Source organism: Eubalaena glacialis, chromosome 11, assembly GCF_028564815.1.
Source record: "Eubalaena glacialis isolate mEubGla1 chromosome 11, mEubGla1.1.hap2.+ XY, whole genome shotgun sequence".
NCBI classification, from domain to species: Eukaryota; Metazoa; Chordata; class Mammalia; order Artiodactyla; family Balaenidae; genus Eubalaena; species Eubalaena glacialis.
In genome coordinates, this window is record NC_083726.1 from 19317225 (window position 1) to 19330320 (window position 13096).

Here is a 13096-nt window from a genome sequence, read left to right on the forward strand (position 1 = left end):
GCTGGGGCTACGGCTACAGCCAGCCAGTTTCTAGGCAGCAGTGGCCCCATCAGTCCCAGCAGGACGTCCAGTGTCGAGTCCTGGAGATGGTGTCAGTATAGACAGTGGTGTCCAGAGGCTGGAGGCAGAGTGGCGGCAGCCTCATCCAGCGATTGTGGGGAATGGTTTTATCCATGATTTTGGCTTCGGCTCAGCCTCACCTTTTCTAGCCCACTTTCTGACCCTCGAATTGGCCTTTACAGTAATTCCAGGAATGACTCAAATCCTCTTGATAAATTTCTTTTCAGTTTAAATCAGCCAGAGTTTATTTCTGTTGCTTGCAACTGGGAGCTCTGATGGATAAAAACATCTACTTTTTTTAATGTTCATAGAACGACTAGCAGATTACAAATCAGCATCGCATAACCTGTTTTGTTCTTGTGACAACCCTGTGAAGTGTGGTTTTATGCCCACTTAACAGATGAAGAAGCTGAGGCTAAGTAAGGTTAAGCGATCTCTTTGAGTCAACACTGGAATCCCTTTCTACTGTGCCAAACAGGCAGAACTCCTTTTATAACATCAGGCACATGCGCATCGGTTTCACTTATAAATTAAACAAATCACATCTCTTCTTCAAAGCCCACAGAGGGCTGAAAGCTCTGTTTCTGCTTACCAGCATCTTGTCATTTTTCACCTCCTTTATTCTAAGTCCAGGTGGCTTTATTTTTTCATTTGAAAATGTCATCACCACGTCATTAGCAATGCACTGTTACCTGACAGTAGGAAGAAGCGTCCCCAGGCCATATGGCTGAGTTTAATCTACATGGTCACGGTGTAATCCCGTTGAAATGGCTTCCCTTTGCAATCAAAACCGAATTTCACACTTTACCAAGATGGGGACAGCTCTCTTCTTCCCCAGAGTAATATAGATCGCCCCAGGCAGCCAAGGCCAATGGAAATGGCTTTCTTCTCTAGGCCAGCAGCAGGTGGGGGGCAGGGCTGGGAGGTCAGCATGAATGGGAAGAGGCTGGAAAGGAGTCAGAGTCTAGAGTAATCCTCTGTATTCCCCACGTACGGATTACCACTGGGGACATTCGACCCCTGGCACCTGGGAAAAGTAAATTTGGAATAGAAGTCACCTTTATCCAACTGGTGGTTTTATCATTGTTGTTGCTTCTAAAGTTAGTTATCTGACATATCTCCAGAAGGGCTACAATTAAAATCGCTGTCCAGAGCATGTAGTTAATCAGGATCTCCAGGAACATGTATTTCAAGCAGACATCCTCCTGCGTTCATTATAAAGCAGTCATCTCAGTCCAGTGTATGAGAATCACTGACGTAAATAGATATAAAAAAGTATTTGAACGTCACTGGGATGGGGAACAAGCAGAATGAAAGAATGTGACATCGCTTACAATTGGTAAAGTTGTTTGTTTGTTTAAAATACAATAATATCTAGTGGGTACTCATCACTGCTGGTGAAATTGTAACTGATTCCACCTGTCTGAAGGCAATTGTAGGTGATATGAATCCAAAAGTCTTCAGAAAGCACATTTCCTTTAACAAAACAGTTCTCCTTCAGATGTGTCTTGGGGACATAATCTTGCATAATTGTTTGGTTATAAGGTTTTTCATTTCAGAATTTATTCACAAATAGCAAAAAAATAAAAATAAAATAAAAAGAAAGAAACCTCTCTGTGTAAAACTACAGATTGTTTAAGATGTTATTCTATCAACATTTAAAATTATGTTGTAGAAGACTATTTGAGGATTCAGAAATGTGTAACTACCAGATTTTGGAGTGTCTTTCTTACCTCATAAACTGTAAGGGCTGGGATTGTGTTGGTCTTTTCCAGTACTGTATCCTGAGGGCCTAGAATAGGGCCTGGGAAAATATTTGCTGAATTAATGACTAAACTGATTAATGTTCATATTTTTAAAAAATATGTTCATATTTAAAAAATTGAATTGTATGATGCCACTTTGTCAAAAAAATATAGATAATTAGACTGAGTGGTTTCCTTTGGTTGGTAGAGTTATAGGTGGTGGCTATTCTCTTCTTTTCACTTTTAACAAGATACTTATTATATCACAGATATATTTCCATGTTATTAAACATAAACCTACATCACCATTTAAAATTCTGTACCATATAGCTTTCTATGAGCCTGCCAATATATATTTGAACAAATACTTCCACACTGAAGATTCAGGTTGTGTTATATTCTTCAACACTATAAAAAATACTACTACTACAACAACAAACACTCTTTGCTGTGTGTCTTTTGAGCATGTCTGATGGTTTTCCTTAGAGAAAGTACCTAGAATTAGAATTACCATGTCTGTTTTCATCTGTAACAAATTAGCTGTTCTCTGAAATATATACCCTCTTCAGATGCCACAGAATAAATCCCCTTCATTTGTGTGTCCCAGGGAAGCAGGGTAATATTCTTGAGAATGGGGAGATGGGTGTAGATGGGTGTAGGCCTCTTCTTGGTTGGTCCAACAGGAAAAGGCTGGGGAAGGAGCCTGCCTAGTACAGGTGCTGCTTCTCTCCCAAGTTTAGCTTCTCTCCCAAGTTTAGTCCTTGGGAAGTGGAGATATTATGAACTATCTGAATGCTGATGCTGGACTGGTCCAGCCTGGCCCCCTCCTAGGGCTGTGGTGTTTGCTCATTCTGTCTTTTCATGGGAAAGATCCCATCGTTAGTTTATACAAACCACCTTTGGCTACATCACTGTGGTTATACAAACTGTACAGTTTTCACTTTAGCAGTCTTATATAAGGTGCTTGGGAAATGGCGTGTTCATACAGTTGGTCTGCATTTCAAACATGACTGCATTCTAAACATCTTTAGCCAATGGAATATTTTCATAAAATACCTCAAAAGTAGACCTTGTGTTTACCCTCCTCCATTATCCATGGCCAGCAGTCTGTGAGGTAATGATTGTATATCAAGGACAGAATCTGTCTTCGGGAAGATGAAGAAGGTTACTCAGAGAAGGAGGAAAACAGGAAAATGTGGGAGACACAAAGAAGGCCATGAAGATCATCCTTACTCTCTGGAAACCAAACCATTCACACCAGGAATCAGTGGAAAAACAATCACTGAGAAGCTGACCACCTGTTGCAGAATTGGGAAACATTCCCTGGATTATAAGCTTTTCTTGCTCGCTTTCTTTTTTTTTTTTTAATTGGTGTCTTGGAACTTGGAAGAGCTGATTGCTGGGTGGCAACAGCAAGCCTGGAGGTTTGGGAGTTGATGCAAATCTAAATAATCTAAATAATAGTGACAGATGCAATGGAAGTGGTGGCCATTCCTTGAATTTCTATGAATGGTTTTCTGAAGATTTTCCTTCTAAGACCTGGGAAGAGGCCAGAGTTCTGAAGCACTTCAGAATGCTGAGAGAACAAGGCTCCTGGAGGGGAGCCCAGTGGCCAGTTCAAGCCTCTAGTGCTCACTTTCTTCCAGCAAAGCCATCACTCCTTGGAGCTTCATTTTTTTCTTCCACAACCTGGGCTGAGATTTCCTCCCTGCCTCACCAGGGGTAGTAAGCAACAGCAAAATCAGAGAATGACCGCTCACCTCTCAGAGGCACTGAAACACTTCCACGCCACCAGGCAGTCTCCCTAACACCCATGAACATGGACTCTGCTTTAGCTCACACCATCCTTGTGGCATGACCACACAGAACAACAGAGGACAAAATTCCCTGATGTTTTTGCTATATATGTTTCATGAATGTAATTGCATATGTGACATATAATTTCCTGATACACAAAAATAAAAGACCAAATCCTATTTCATTTTCAACAGAATTTTCTTTAGCACCTACTATGTGCTAGATACTATGCTAGGCACTTCTGCATAGTCTATTTCATTCTATGTTTATAATTAGCCTCACACATAGGTGTTATTATCTCCACTTATGCAGATGAGGAGACAAAGATTTGTGATGATGCATGGAGAATCCCAGCAAAGTCTCTTGATCCCCAAATCAAGTATCTTCCAGAACAAAATTATGTTCAAAGAAAATCAAAAGGAATCTAAGGAATCCCTCCCTTCTTCCCTCCTTTCATTTCTCCCTTTCTTCCCTCTTCCCTTGCTTTCACATGTTTTCGAGTGTCAAGCATGTGCCAGAATATTCTGAAAGCAGGGAATATTTTTGGCAATCCAAGGAAGATGGCAGAGAACATGCTCTCATACTGGTGGGGTTTTCAGAAGCAGACAAGCATAGAGTTGGTCTTTGGATCTCATTGAAGAAACTATGGGCTGGATTATGGTGGAAAGAACATGGAATTTGGAGTCAGACAAACCTGAGTTCAAATTCTGACTCTGCCACTACATGGCTTTGTGATCATGGGCAAGTCACATAACCTCCCTCAGTTTTTTCATCCATAAGGCAAATATATATAATAATACACCACCTTATAGGATTGCCCTGATTATGAGCAAAATAAGATGCCCGGCGCTTGGAAAATGCTCAGTAACAGGAGCTGAGGGTGTAGCTACTTTAACCATATCCTTTGTAGGAAAAGGTCTTGCTCTCCTGCTCTGGGCTGGGAGGTCTGTTCATCTGTCCATCCTCACACCTATCTCCTATGAGCTCTCCCAGGCATCTTGTGCTGATTCTTCCAAAGAAGAAGCTGGGAGTATCTCCTCGCATCTGACACTGCTGAAACCGCACTCAGGCGGCCTCCAGCTTCTTTGGCTTTGAAATCCATGCTCCTTTGGCTGGCGGGCGCTTCAAGGGGTGGAGGGCCAATTCGCCATGGCGGTTTGTATCTGCAGCCGGGCTGACAGTCTGGGAGAGGAAGGCGTTAATGTTTTCTGACAGGCGACCCCTAATTGTGGGAGCTTTTCTTCTTGGGCTTTCTGTGAAATTCTGACTTAGGCGGGCAGCATAACAAAATGGGAGGGCATTGAGCCGGGCTTGCACGACACTGAGCTGGGGGGAGGAGGGGGGTCGGGGGGGGGATGCTGGCCCAGCATTATTCATGAAGATTTTCAGCTGTTTTTGTCTTTTAACTAAACTTTGAGTTTGATCAGAGGGCTGGCCGGCCTCCCTTTCGCCAAAGGCCCCGCTGGCACCTGGACAATGGATGCAGACTGTTTTTCCTGGTAAAAGAGCAGAGCTGGGGGAGGCCGAGGGCTGTGTGTCCTGGAGGTGGGAAGGGAGGGCTGGGCGGGGGGGCAGGTTTACTACTGTCCTGGTCTTGGGCAGAGGGGTGGTTACTGATAGAATTTCCAGCTCCCCCCAACACAGGCAGTCACCCTCTGACTGCTGAATTTCTAGGCTCTACAACTTCATCCATGAAAATGCACACAGCTGCTGGTTCTCCCGTTTGCTGTTCAAATGCTCAAATGTTCAAATCCGTTCCCCTCCAAATAGCTTTCTTCTGCTCTGTCTACCCCACTGCACTCCCTCCTTCCAAAGGGCCCACTGGCTGGAGTAAGGTTCCAGTCTACAAGTGTTTGGGTGGTGCTGCCTTTTATTGTTATTATTATTATCGTAAATAACGACGGCAAAGAGCAAATAAGTGAAGAAAGGAGAGGGAGAAGGTGACTCGGATGATAGAGACCCAAAGAAAGGCAGGCAGAAGTGCTGCGCCCCAGAAAGGATTTAGGAGCCCAGAGGTGGTGGTGCTGGGCAGCCCCCAGAGGCGGTGCAGCTTCCCTGCCTGCAGGGGAGCAGGGAGTGGGTTGGGCGCGAGGTGCTCTCCAAGCGCTCTCGCTTTTGGCAGGTGCCAAGCTTTTGTCCCCTGCATCCACTTCCTGCCCGGACAGCCCGGACCCAGGGCCCAGTCCTCTCCAACGTACTTTGCAGAAAGTGACTCCCTTTAAGGAGTGCGGGTTGGCGCCTTTCCCCCATCTCATCCCCAAAATAGCCCTGGTCGCCAGCGCATCAAAGGCGGCTTTGTGAGCGGCCGCCTGCAGGCTGCCTGGAGGGGGGCGCACGTGGGACGTTCTGGGAGCGCGTCCCACTCCCCTCTCCAACCTCTCTCTCTTCTTTCATTCATTCTTTTCTCCTCTCCTGCTTTGTCTCTATCTCCCTCTTGTTTTTCTCCTCGTCTTTATCTCTCCATCCTTCCCTCTCTCCTCCCCTCCCCCACCTTTCCTCGTTTTTTCCCTCCTCCTCTCTCTTCTCCCCCCTCCCTTCTCTCCCTCTCCCTCTCTTCCAATCTCTTTCTCTCGCTCTCCTTTTTCTCTCCATCTCTTCTCCCTCTCTCCCTTCCTCCACCTTTGTCTTTCTCTCTCTCTCTCTCTTTCTCTCTCACCTCCGTCCCCTTCCTTTTTCCCACCTCTCCCCTCCAAGCGGGCGACCAAGCTTCCTCTCCCCTCCCCCCCCCACCTCCCCCATCCCTGCCGTCAGGTAGCCGGGCGAGGCCCAGGCGCGCGCAGCTGACAGCGGACGCATGCCTGCAGCCAATCAATGCCCGGATGCGCTGCTGCTTGAATAAATCATTAAGCCTGACACGCGCTCGGGCCCGCGCTCTGCGCTGCAACTTGCTTCCTGCCATTAACCTACACACCCTCTTTTGTAACAACCTAATCTTGCATACAAAGGAAGTAGGAATATAACTTCAACCTGCGCTGGAGCCCAGCCCTTGGCATTCGCAGTGGGAAAAAGAACGTTAGTGTCAGCGAATCACACTTCCCTCCTTACCTTTGAGTCCGGATAACCGGGAGTTTCTGAGGAAATCCGAAAACAAATCATTTCTTGGGCCAGGAGTGGAGAGACGGAGAAAAAAGTTCAGAGACTTCTCAACAATAGGAAAAGGGAAACAGCGTTGAGGGCATTTAGTACATCAGAGAAGCATCCATAGTGTTTTAAAAACAGGTTGCCGTAAAACAAGCTCGGAGAGCTCGCTCTAGAAGATATAAAATAAGACAAGTCCTAGAAATGTTGACAAAACTTAATCATGTGTCCCTCCCTTTTTAAATGAGTGCGTAAATGGATGAGTGAATGAATGGGTGAATGAAACCATGAATGGCTGCCCAACAGCAGCATGGTCTTTATCTTGGTGGAAAGTCCCCAGCACCACCTCTCTACCTGGTTCAGGAAGCTCGTGAGAAGCGGGTATCCCTCGTGCTGATATAGTCAGGGACAGCTCTAAAGCCCTTTCATTTTCTATTTATCTGGTGATCTATGCAAGGGAAGGCATTTTCCTCATTTTCCAGAAGAGAAAACTGAAACTGACTTCTTTTACCAACTTTCAAGTAAGTCATTCCCAGCTCCAAAAGGTAAAGTGATCTTCCAGAGTTTGGTTTTGAATAGAGCTGGGTTCACCTCTGCCCTACGAAGTTTCTATGAGTCCCTGAAAATCTTACACAAAACGAGTATATCCCTGAGGTCCTGTGGGAGAATCACCTGGGTATCAGCCAGGGTCAGCAGGAGCCAGTAGCACACTTGAAAGGGCAAATGAAAAGAGTTTAATGGAGAGACGGAGGTGGGTGGAACTAAAGGAATCAAAAGGTTGCAGCACCCAGAGACTAGGAACGAGGGGGAGCCTTACCATCTCTGGCTTGTAGGGGACAGAAGAGGAAGCTGTTACCACATCTCAGCAAGAGCTGTTGCTATGGGAGAGAAGCCTCCTGACAAGAGCTGTCCTGAGACCAAGAGCCACCGCCAAAGCAACTGAGGAGCTTTGCAGGGAGGAGCAGGGATAAAAGTGTCCTGACCTACCCCCACTCCTACCTCACAAACTCCTAGTGGTGCCTCCTAGTGGCCAAACCCAGCAGGAAGCCAGAGGACAAGAGAGACCTAGTGAAGAGGTTCACAAAATCAGCTTCCTGAGATGCAGAGCAGGGCAGGAGCTGGAGAGATTCCAGTGAACAAGACAAGTAAGGTCCCTGTCCTCATGAAGTGTACCTTCTACTAGGGGGCAATTGATAGCAATTGTATAAACAAACAGGTGTTTTTTGTTTGTTTGTTGGGTTTTTTGTTTTGTTTTATTTTGGTAGGACTAGATGCCAGGAAGGAGAAACAGCATAATGGATAAAGAGTGACTGTGGCCGGGGGAAAGCTGCTTTAGACAGTATGATCAAGGAAAGCTTCTCAGAAGAGGTGGTGTTTGAGGTAAGGTGACCTGGACTTCCCCGGGAAGCCTACCTTGACTCCACATCTACTCCCAGACTTCTTTTTATGTGCTTTGTGGGTAAGCCTCAAATCTAGGCTGATTTAGATGCATCAACTAACCAGTCCCCATGAAAATGAGAGACTAGAATAACGCCACCAAGTGCTCATATTTACATATAGCTTGTAATCTCCCCTACAAGGCCCTGTGCTAAGTCCTTTACGTAGCCTCCTGTTGCTGCTGTGGGTACCCTCAACCCCATGTTATAAACAAGAATACTGAAACTCAGAAGGAAGGGGGTGTCGATTCCCTGCTCTAACATCCCAAGCCCTGCAAGAACAGCGAAGTGTAAATGCATACTCTACTCCCTCTTTCTTACTAGCCTCAGTCCTAGCCCTTTGACGCTCTAGGCAGAGGTTTGACCGGTGTCTTCCTTCTTCGGTGGGCCCGTCTGATATGAACTTGACATAGATATTTCTCCATGCACATCCCCCTACTCCCAGTTTAACAATGTGAAAGGCAGAGTCAGGGAGGTGAGACGTGTGTCCCAGTAGCTCCAGCACAGCCTCTGATAATACTCGCATTCAACAGTTTTGCAGCCAGCGGCGGGTCTATTTTTTTCTTTCTCTCTCGCACTTCCCGCTCCTCCTGGTCAATTTCAGGCGGCTCCAGTCTGAATTCGGTGGTCTCCAGGCCATTTTTTTGAATAGGTAAGATTTCTCAGTCAATAAAGTCAAGGCAGTTTTCTTCCCCAGCACCCTCCTCCCCCCAAAAAAGAAAGCGGGAGTTGGGGCTAAGACGGGGGAGAGGCCGCGACTGCTAGCCGCTGGGGTCTACGTTTTGTATTTCGCTGACAGCCCAGGGCCGCTCCAAAGCCCGCCGCGCAGCCAATGGGCAGAGGTGATTTATGGAGCTGACTAATGCTGGCTGAATGCGGCCTGTCAGAGCGCCCTGAATGGCTTCCCTTCGCCGCACAAGCCCCGGCTTTGTGTTGCTAAGCGATTAGAGCAGATGTAATGAGATTTTGCCCAATCCCCGCTTTGCCCTTTCCTAGCTTCGGCAAAACTGTGTGTGTGTTTGTGAATTTTTAGAGTTTGCCTCCGCATTGTGGCAAACAACGGCTAACTTTGCCCCGAGTTTAACGAGACTGGATATCTCCCTTTCAGAAGTGAGTAAAAGAACACCTGTCTTCACAAGGAGAAGGGGGGAAACATCCCCTTTGTGGGGACTGAAACATTATCCTAATGTTATATTCATAGCCATAAATGACTTGCTACACTTTCTTTGCGTACCTTATCTGGAAACTTGCAAAGGAGCTAAATTAAAAGAATAAGAAATGCATGGCGGCGGAGAGGGGGGACCCAGCTCTGGTCCTCCAAATGAGAAGATAAAAATAAAGCAGGCATCACAAAAGCATTACTTCCCTCAAGTAAGCTCTAAATTGGACCACTGCTGGCAGAAAGTCCGATTATTTATGGCGATGAGGAATTTACTGATTTTTTTTTTCCGCCTTAATTACGCTCATCTCTTTGAAAGGGACTGAAGCCTCAATGTGCATTCTATAGAGGGTCATTTAGCAAAATGACATCAGACGCTGTGGCGTGCTCCGCGCATCGCGGCTTTAAAAAATGATTATTCTGTGCCACTAAATGGTATAGATGTACCAACACAGACTAGATTTTTAACTCTGGAAGACGTGCTGGCTCCCTGCTCTTTGTTGGGTTTTGTAAGATGCATTTTGCGCTCGGCTTTCCGCTTGGCTGGAGACACGCTAACTGAATCTGCAAGTAATGCAAGCGGCGAGCGAGGAGCCGGCAAGAGGCGGAGTAGGATTCTGATCACGTCCGTGCTAACTGACAAGAAGCAAGCCAGCCAAAAACCCACCAATTTCTTTTTGAATCTTGGTAATTGGGTACTTTTACACGCAGCTCACGCCATTCGGATAGAGTCACAAGCTTAGATAGGCCAGTGTCTCAAAGCGACCACACATTTCTAAGGCTTTCATTTAAATCTAACTCCTGTAAGAAATTTACATCATACGTGCCCTTTACTTAAAACCAATATGGAAAGTGTGTGCTGTGCGGAAAAGGAGTAGAAAATGCATGCCTGGCAGTGAAGGGAGAAGAGCACACCTACCACTGAGAGTGTGGACAGGGCTACCTCCCCTAAGCCCAGCCTCAGGCACCAGCATCCTTTCTCCCACCCCTAGCGTTCATTATCTCATCCCGCCCTTCCACAGTTTCACAATGAGAAACTCGGAATGGGGGTAAGGGTTAGAAACTGGGGTGAGGACCCTCTCTTTCCAGTTCACTTCTGGAGGAATTTTTTCAATGTAAAGTCATGTTATCAAAAGGTGATGTAGCCATTAATCACCACCTATTCTCTAGGTGTCTGTGTACATTTGCAACATGAACATCGAGAAAAACCATATACGTGTGTGTGCATATATATATATATATATGTACATTCATCATAGAATCATCTTGGATAGGACTAGTCACAGCACTTATCTTTGTCATTTCTGCCACTTAGCATGTTTCTTACCACTTTCTTCTCCCCCGCTCTTTCCCTTTGACATTTTCATAATAACTTGGGCAGGGGCAGTAGCGTCAAAGAAGACTCGGAGGCGGCTGATTATTTTCATTTGTAAAAAAAGAAAAAGTTTTATTATGAAACTAGTTTGTATAAAACAGGGTTATACATGGGTTTTTTTTTTTGTAAGTTTGTAATAAAACAGTAAGAAAAAAAAAAAGGCAGTGATAGAAATTTCCCAAAAGGCAACCCATCAAAACCAACTGGCTGCCACTTTGCGTTTGGACAGTAGCTGCATAAACTTTGTTCTTCTTGAACAGTATTTAATAACATCATTAATACATTAACAAAGTTTCTATAAAGTAAGACACATTGGTGCTGAAGTACATCTGGTGGCCTTTTGATCTCACCTATGAGGACAGTTCTTTACAAAACCACATAGGGAAAATGGCAGTTGTAAGGTGAACTACACATCTAAAATATGCAGAGGTAATAGCATTACATGTTAAAGTATCAAGATATACACATTTTAAACCATTTGTACAAAACTCTATAAATTTTTTCTCTCTCTCTTATGTACAAAAATATCTTAATATATCCCCAAACTGGTTAGGATAGATACAAATAGATTTTTCTTATAATAAAAAAAATTCACAAAAGATTGGAAGCATTCTATGATGAAAAAAGTAGAAAAGATGGTGTGAGGGAGTGGAGCTTGGGGAGGGAGCCCCCACCCCTCCCGCAGAGGATTGGGGTTTCAAAGAGGATACTTTCACTGCAGACAAATGTCCACAGCTTATCGGGATGGAGGATACAGAGACGAAAGACACCAACCCATTTCTAGAGGGCTAAGAACTGCGCTTTCAGAGGGGGCGGGGAGGTCAGCTCTGCCTGTTAGTGGTGGGTGGGAGTTTCTACAGGGCGTGTGCTGCTCCCTTCCGCCAGGAGCCCGCTGTTTTTGCACACAAGCTGCATTTTGTGCATTGACTCGGGCCCTAGTCACTCTTTCTATCTCCGTGAATGATTGGAGTGCAAAGATACTGTTCTGAGCGCATTCCTGTTTTGCGAGAGCCTTGCTTCTCAGGCATGCGGCGCTTAGTTGGCGTAGGGGTTGGTTGCCTGGATTTGTTTGTTTTCTTCTTCTTCTCTTTTCTTCTCTTCTTCTTCTTTCTTCTTTTTTCTCCCTTTCAACATCGCTGACGAGAAAGCACTAAAGATGCAGGTTGCGCGGTGGCCCTGTAACATAAGAAGGACGGGAGAGCTTAGTGTGCACTTGGAGGCCAGTAGTGGGAGGAAAAGGAGGTCTGGAGACAGATCTGTCAGGTAGAGCGCCTCTTTTGACAGGTCTTAGTACTCGGTTCCCCGCCTCAGCTCTACCCTCCAGTTTTGGAGACCTGGACAAAGCCACTCTCAGAAGCCAAGGCGGAAACTAACATACCAGGATTTGAAATCGACGGACTTTAACAAATCCTTTAAATCAACCCCCCTCCCTCATCTCCGTGGAGACAGTCCCCCTCCTACAGAAGAAAAAGGACGAAGGCAAGAAAATCCCCCCGTTCCCTCCATAATGCAACCTACCTGCTTCCGAAGTCCATTCGCACCAGGGCCTGACCAGGCCCAGCCCCTCAGAACCAGTTGGTGAAGTCGAGCAGTTCTTGTTCCTCGGGGCTGAGAGGGTCGTAGGAGCCCTCGTCCGACGAGTAGGATGAGACCGGCGACCCGGCCATGGAGTTCATGTCGTTGGAGTAGTTGGGGGAGATGGTGGGCGACAGGACGCCCGCCTGGAAGGCGGCGCTCACCGCGTCGTGCTCGTCCAGCAGCTGCTGCAGCGCGCGGATGTACTCGACGGCGGAGCGCAGCGTCTCCACCTTGCTCATCTTCTTGTTGGCCGCGCCGTTGGGGACGTGCTCCCGAAGGGTGGCGAAGCCCAGGTTGACCAGCTTGACGCGGTTGCGCTCGCGCTCGTTGCGGCGCGCCACGGCGGCCGGCTGCTGCTGCGGCAGGCTGTAGCCGAAGCCGCTGAAGTTGAGCCGGCGTTTGCAGCGCATCAGTTCGGGCGAGGACGAGCGCTGTCGCTTGACTTGCTTGGGCGCTGACTTGTGACCGCCCCCTGAGGGCTGGCCGTCGGCCGCGGGGCTCAGCTGCGGCGCCTGCGGCTGCGGCGGCGGCGGCGGCGGCTGCGCGCTCTGCGCCGCCGCGGCCGCCGCAGCCGCCGCCGCGGCCGTGGCAAAGAAGCAGGCTGCGGGCGGCAGGAAGGGCTGCGGGCCTGCGCCGCCGCTCTCCATCTTGGCAGAGCTCTCCATGCGCAGCGGCCGCCGAGGAGTCGCGGGATCTGAGCGGTCCGGGGACGCGAGGTGCGGGGCGCGCGCTGGGGGGAAACAGACAGGACCGGGGTGGGGGGGTGGGACACGAACAGAGAGGGAGAGAAGGGGAGAGATGAAGAGGGAGCCCGGGGGGAAGTTACAAAAATACAAAATCCCCGGGAGACTTCTTAGGGTGGGAGCAA

At 47.3% G+C, this 13096-nt stretch overlaps 1 protein-coding gene across 1 annotated transcript; it reads right to left on the reverse strand.

The window, feature by feature from the left end:
* Positions 1–12215: 12215 nt before the first annotated feature.
* On the reverse strand, positions 12216–12893 carry ASCL1 (achaete-scute family bHLH transcription factor 1). Its single transcript, XM_061205912.1, has one exon. It carries the CDS (start codon positions 12891–12893, stop codon positions 12216–12218), a length of 678 nt encoding a protein of 225 aa, XP_061061895.1.
* Between the last annotated feature and the right edge of the window lie 203 nt (positions 12894–13096).

Bases quoted from the DNA above. Each gene is read 5' to 3' on its own strand.
- ASCL1 (XM_061205912.1), bottom strand. From the start codon at position 12,893: ATGGAGAGCTCTGCCAAGATGGAGAGCGGCGGCGCAGGCCCGCAGCCC.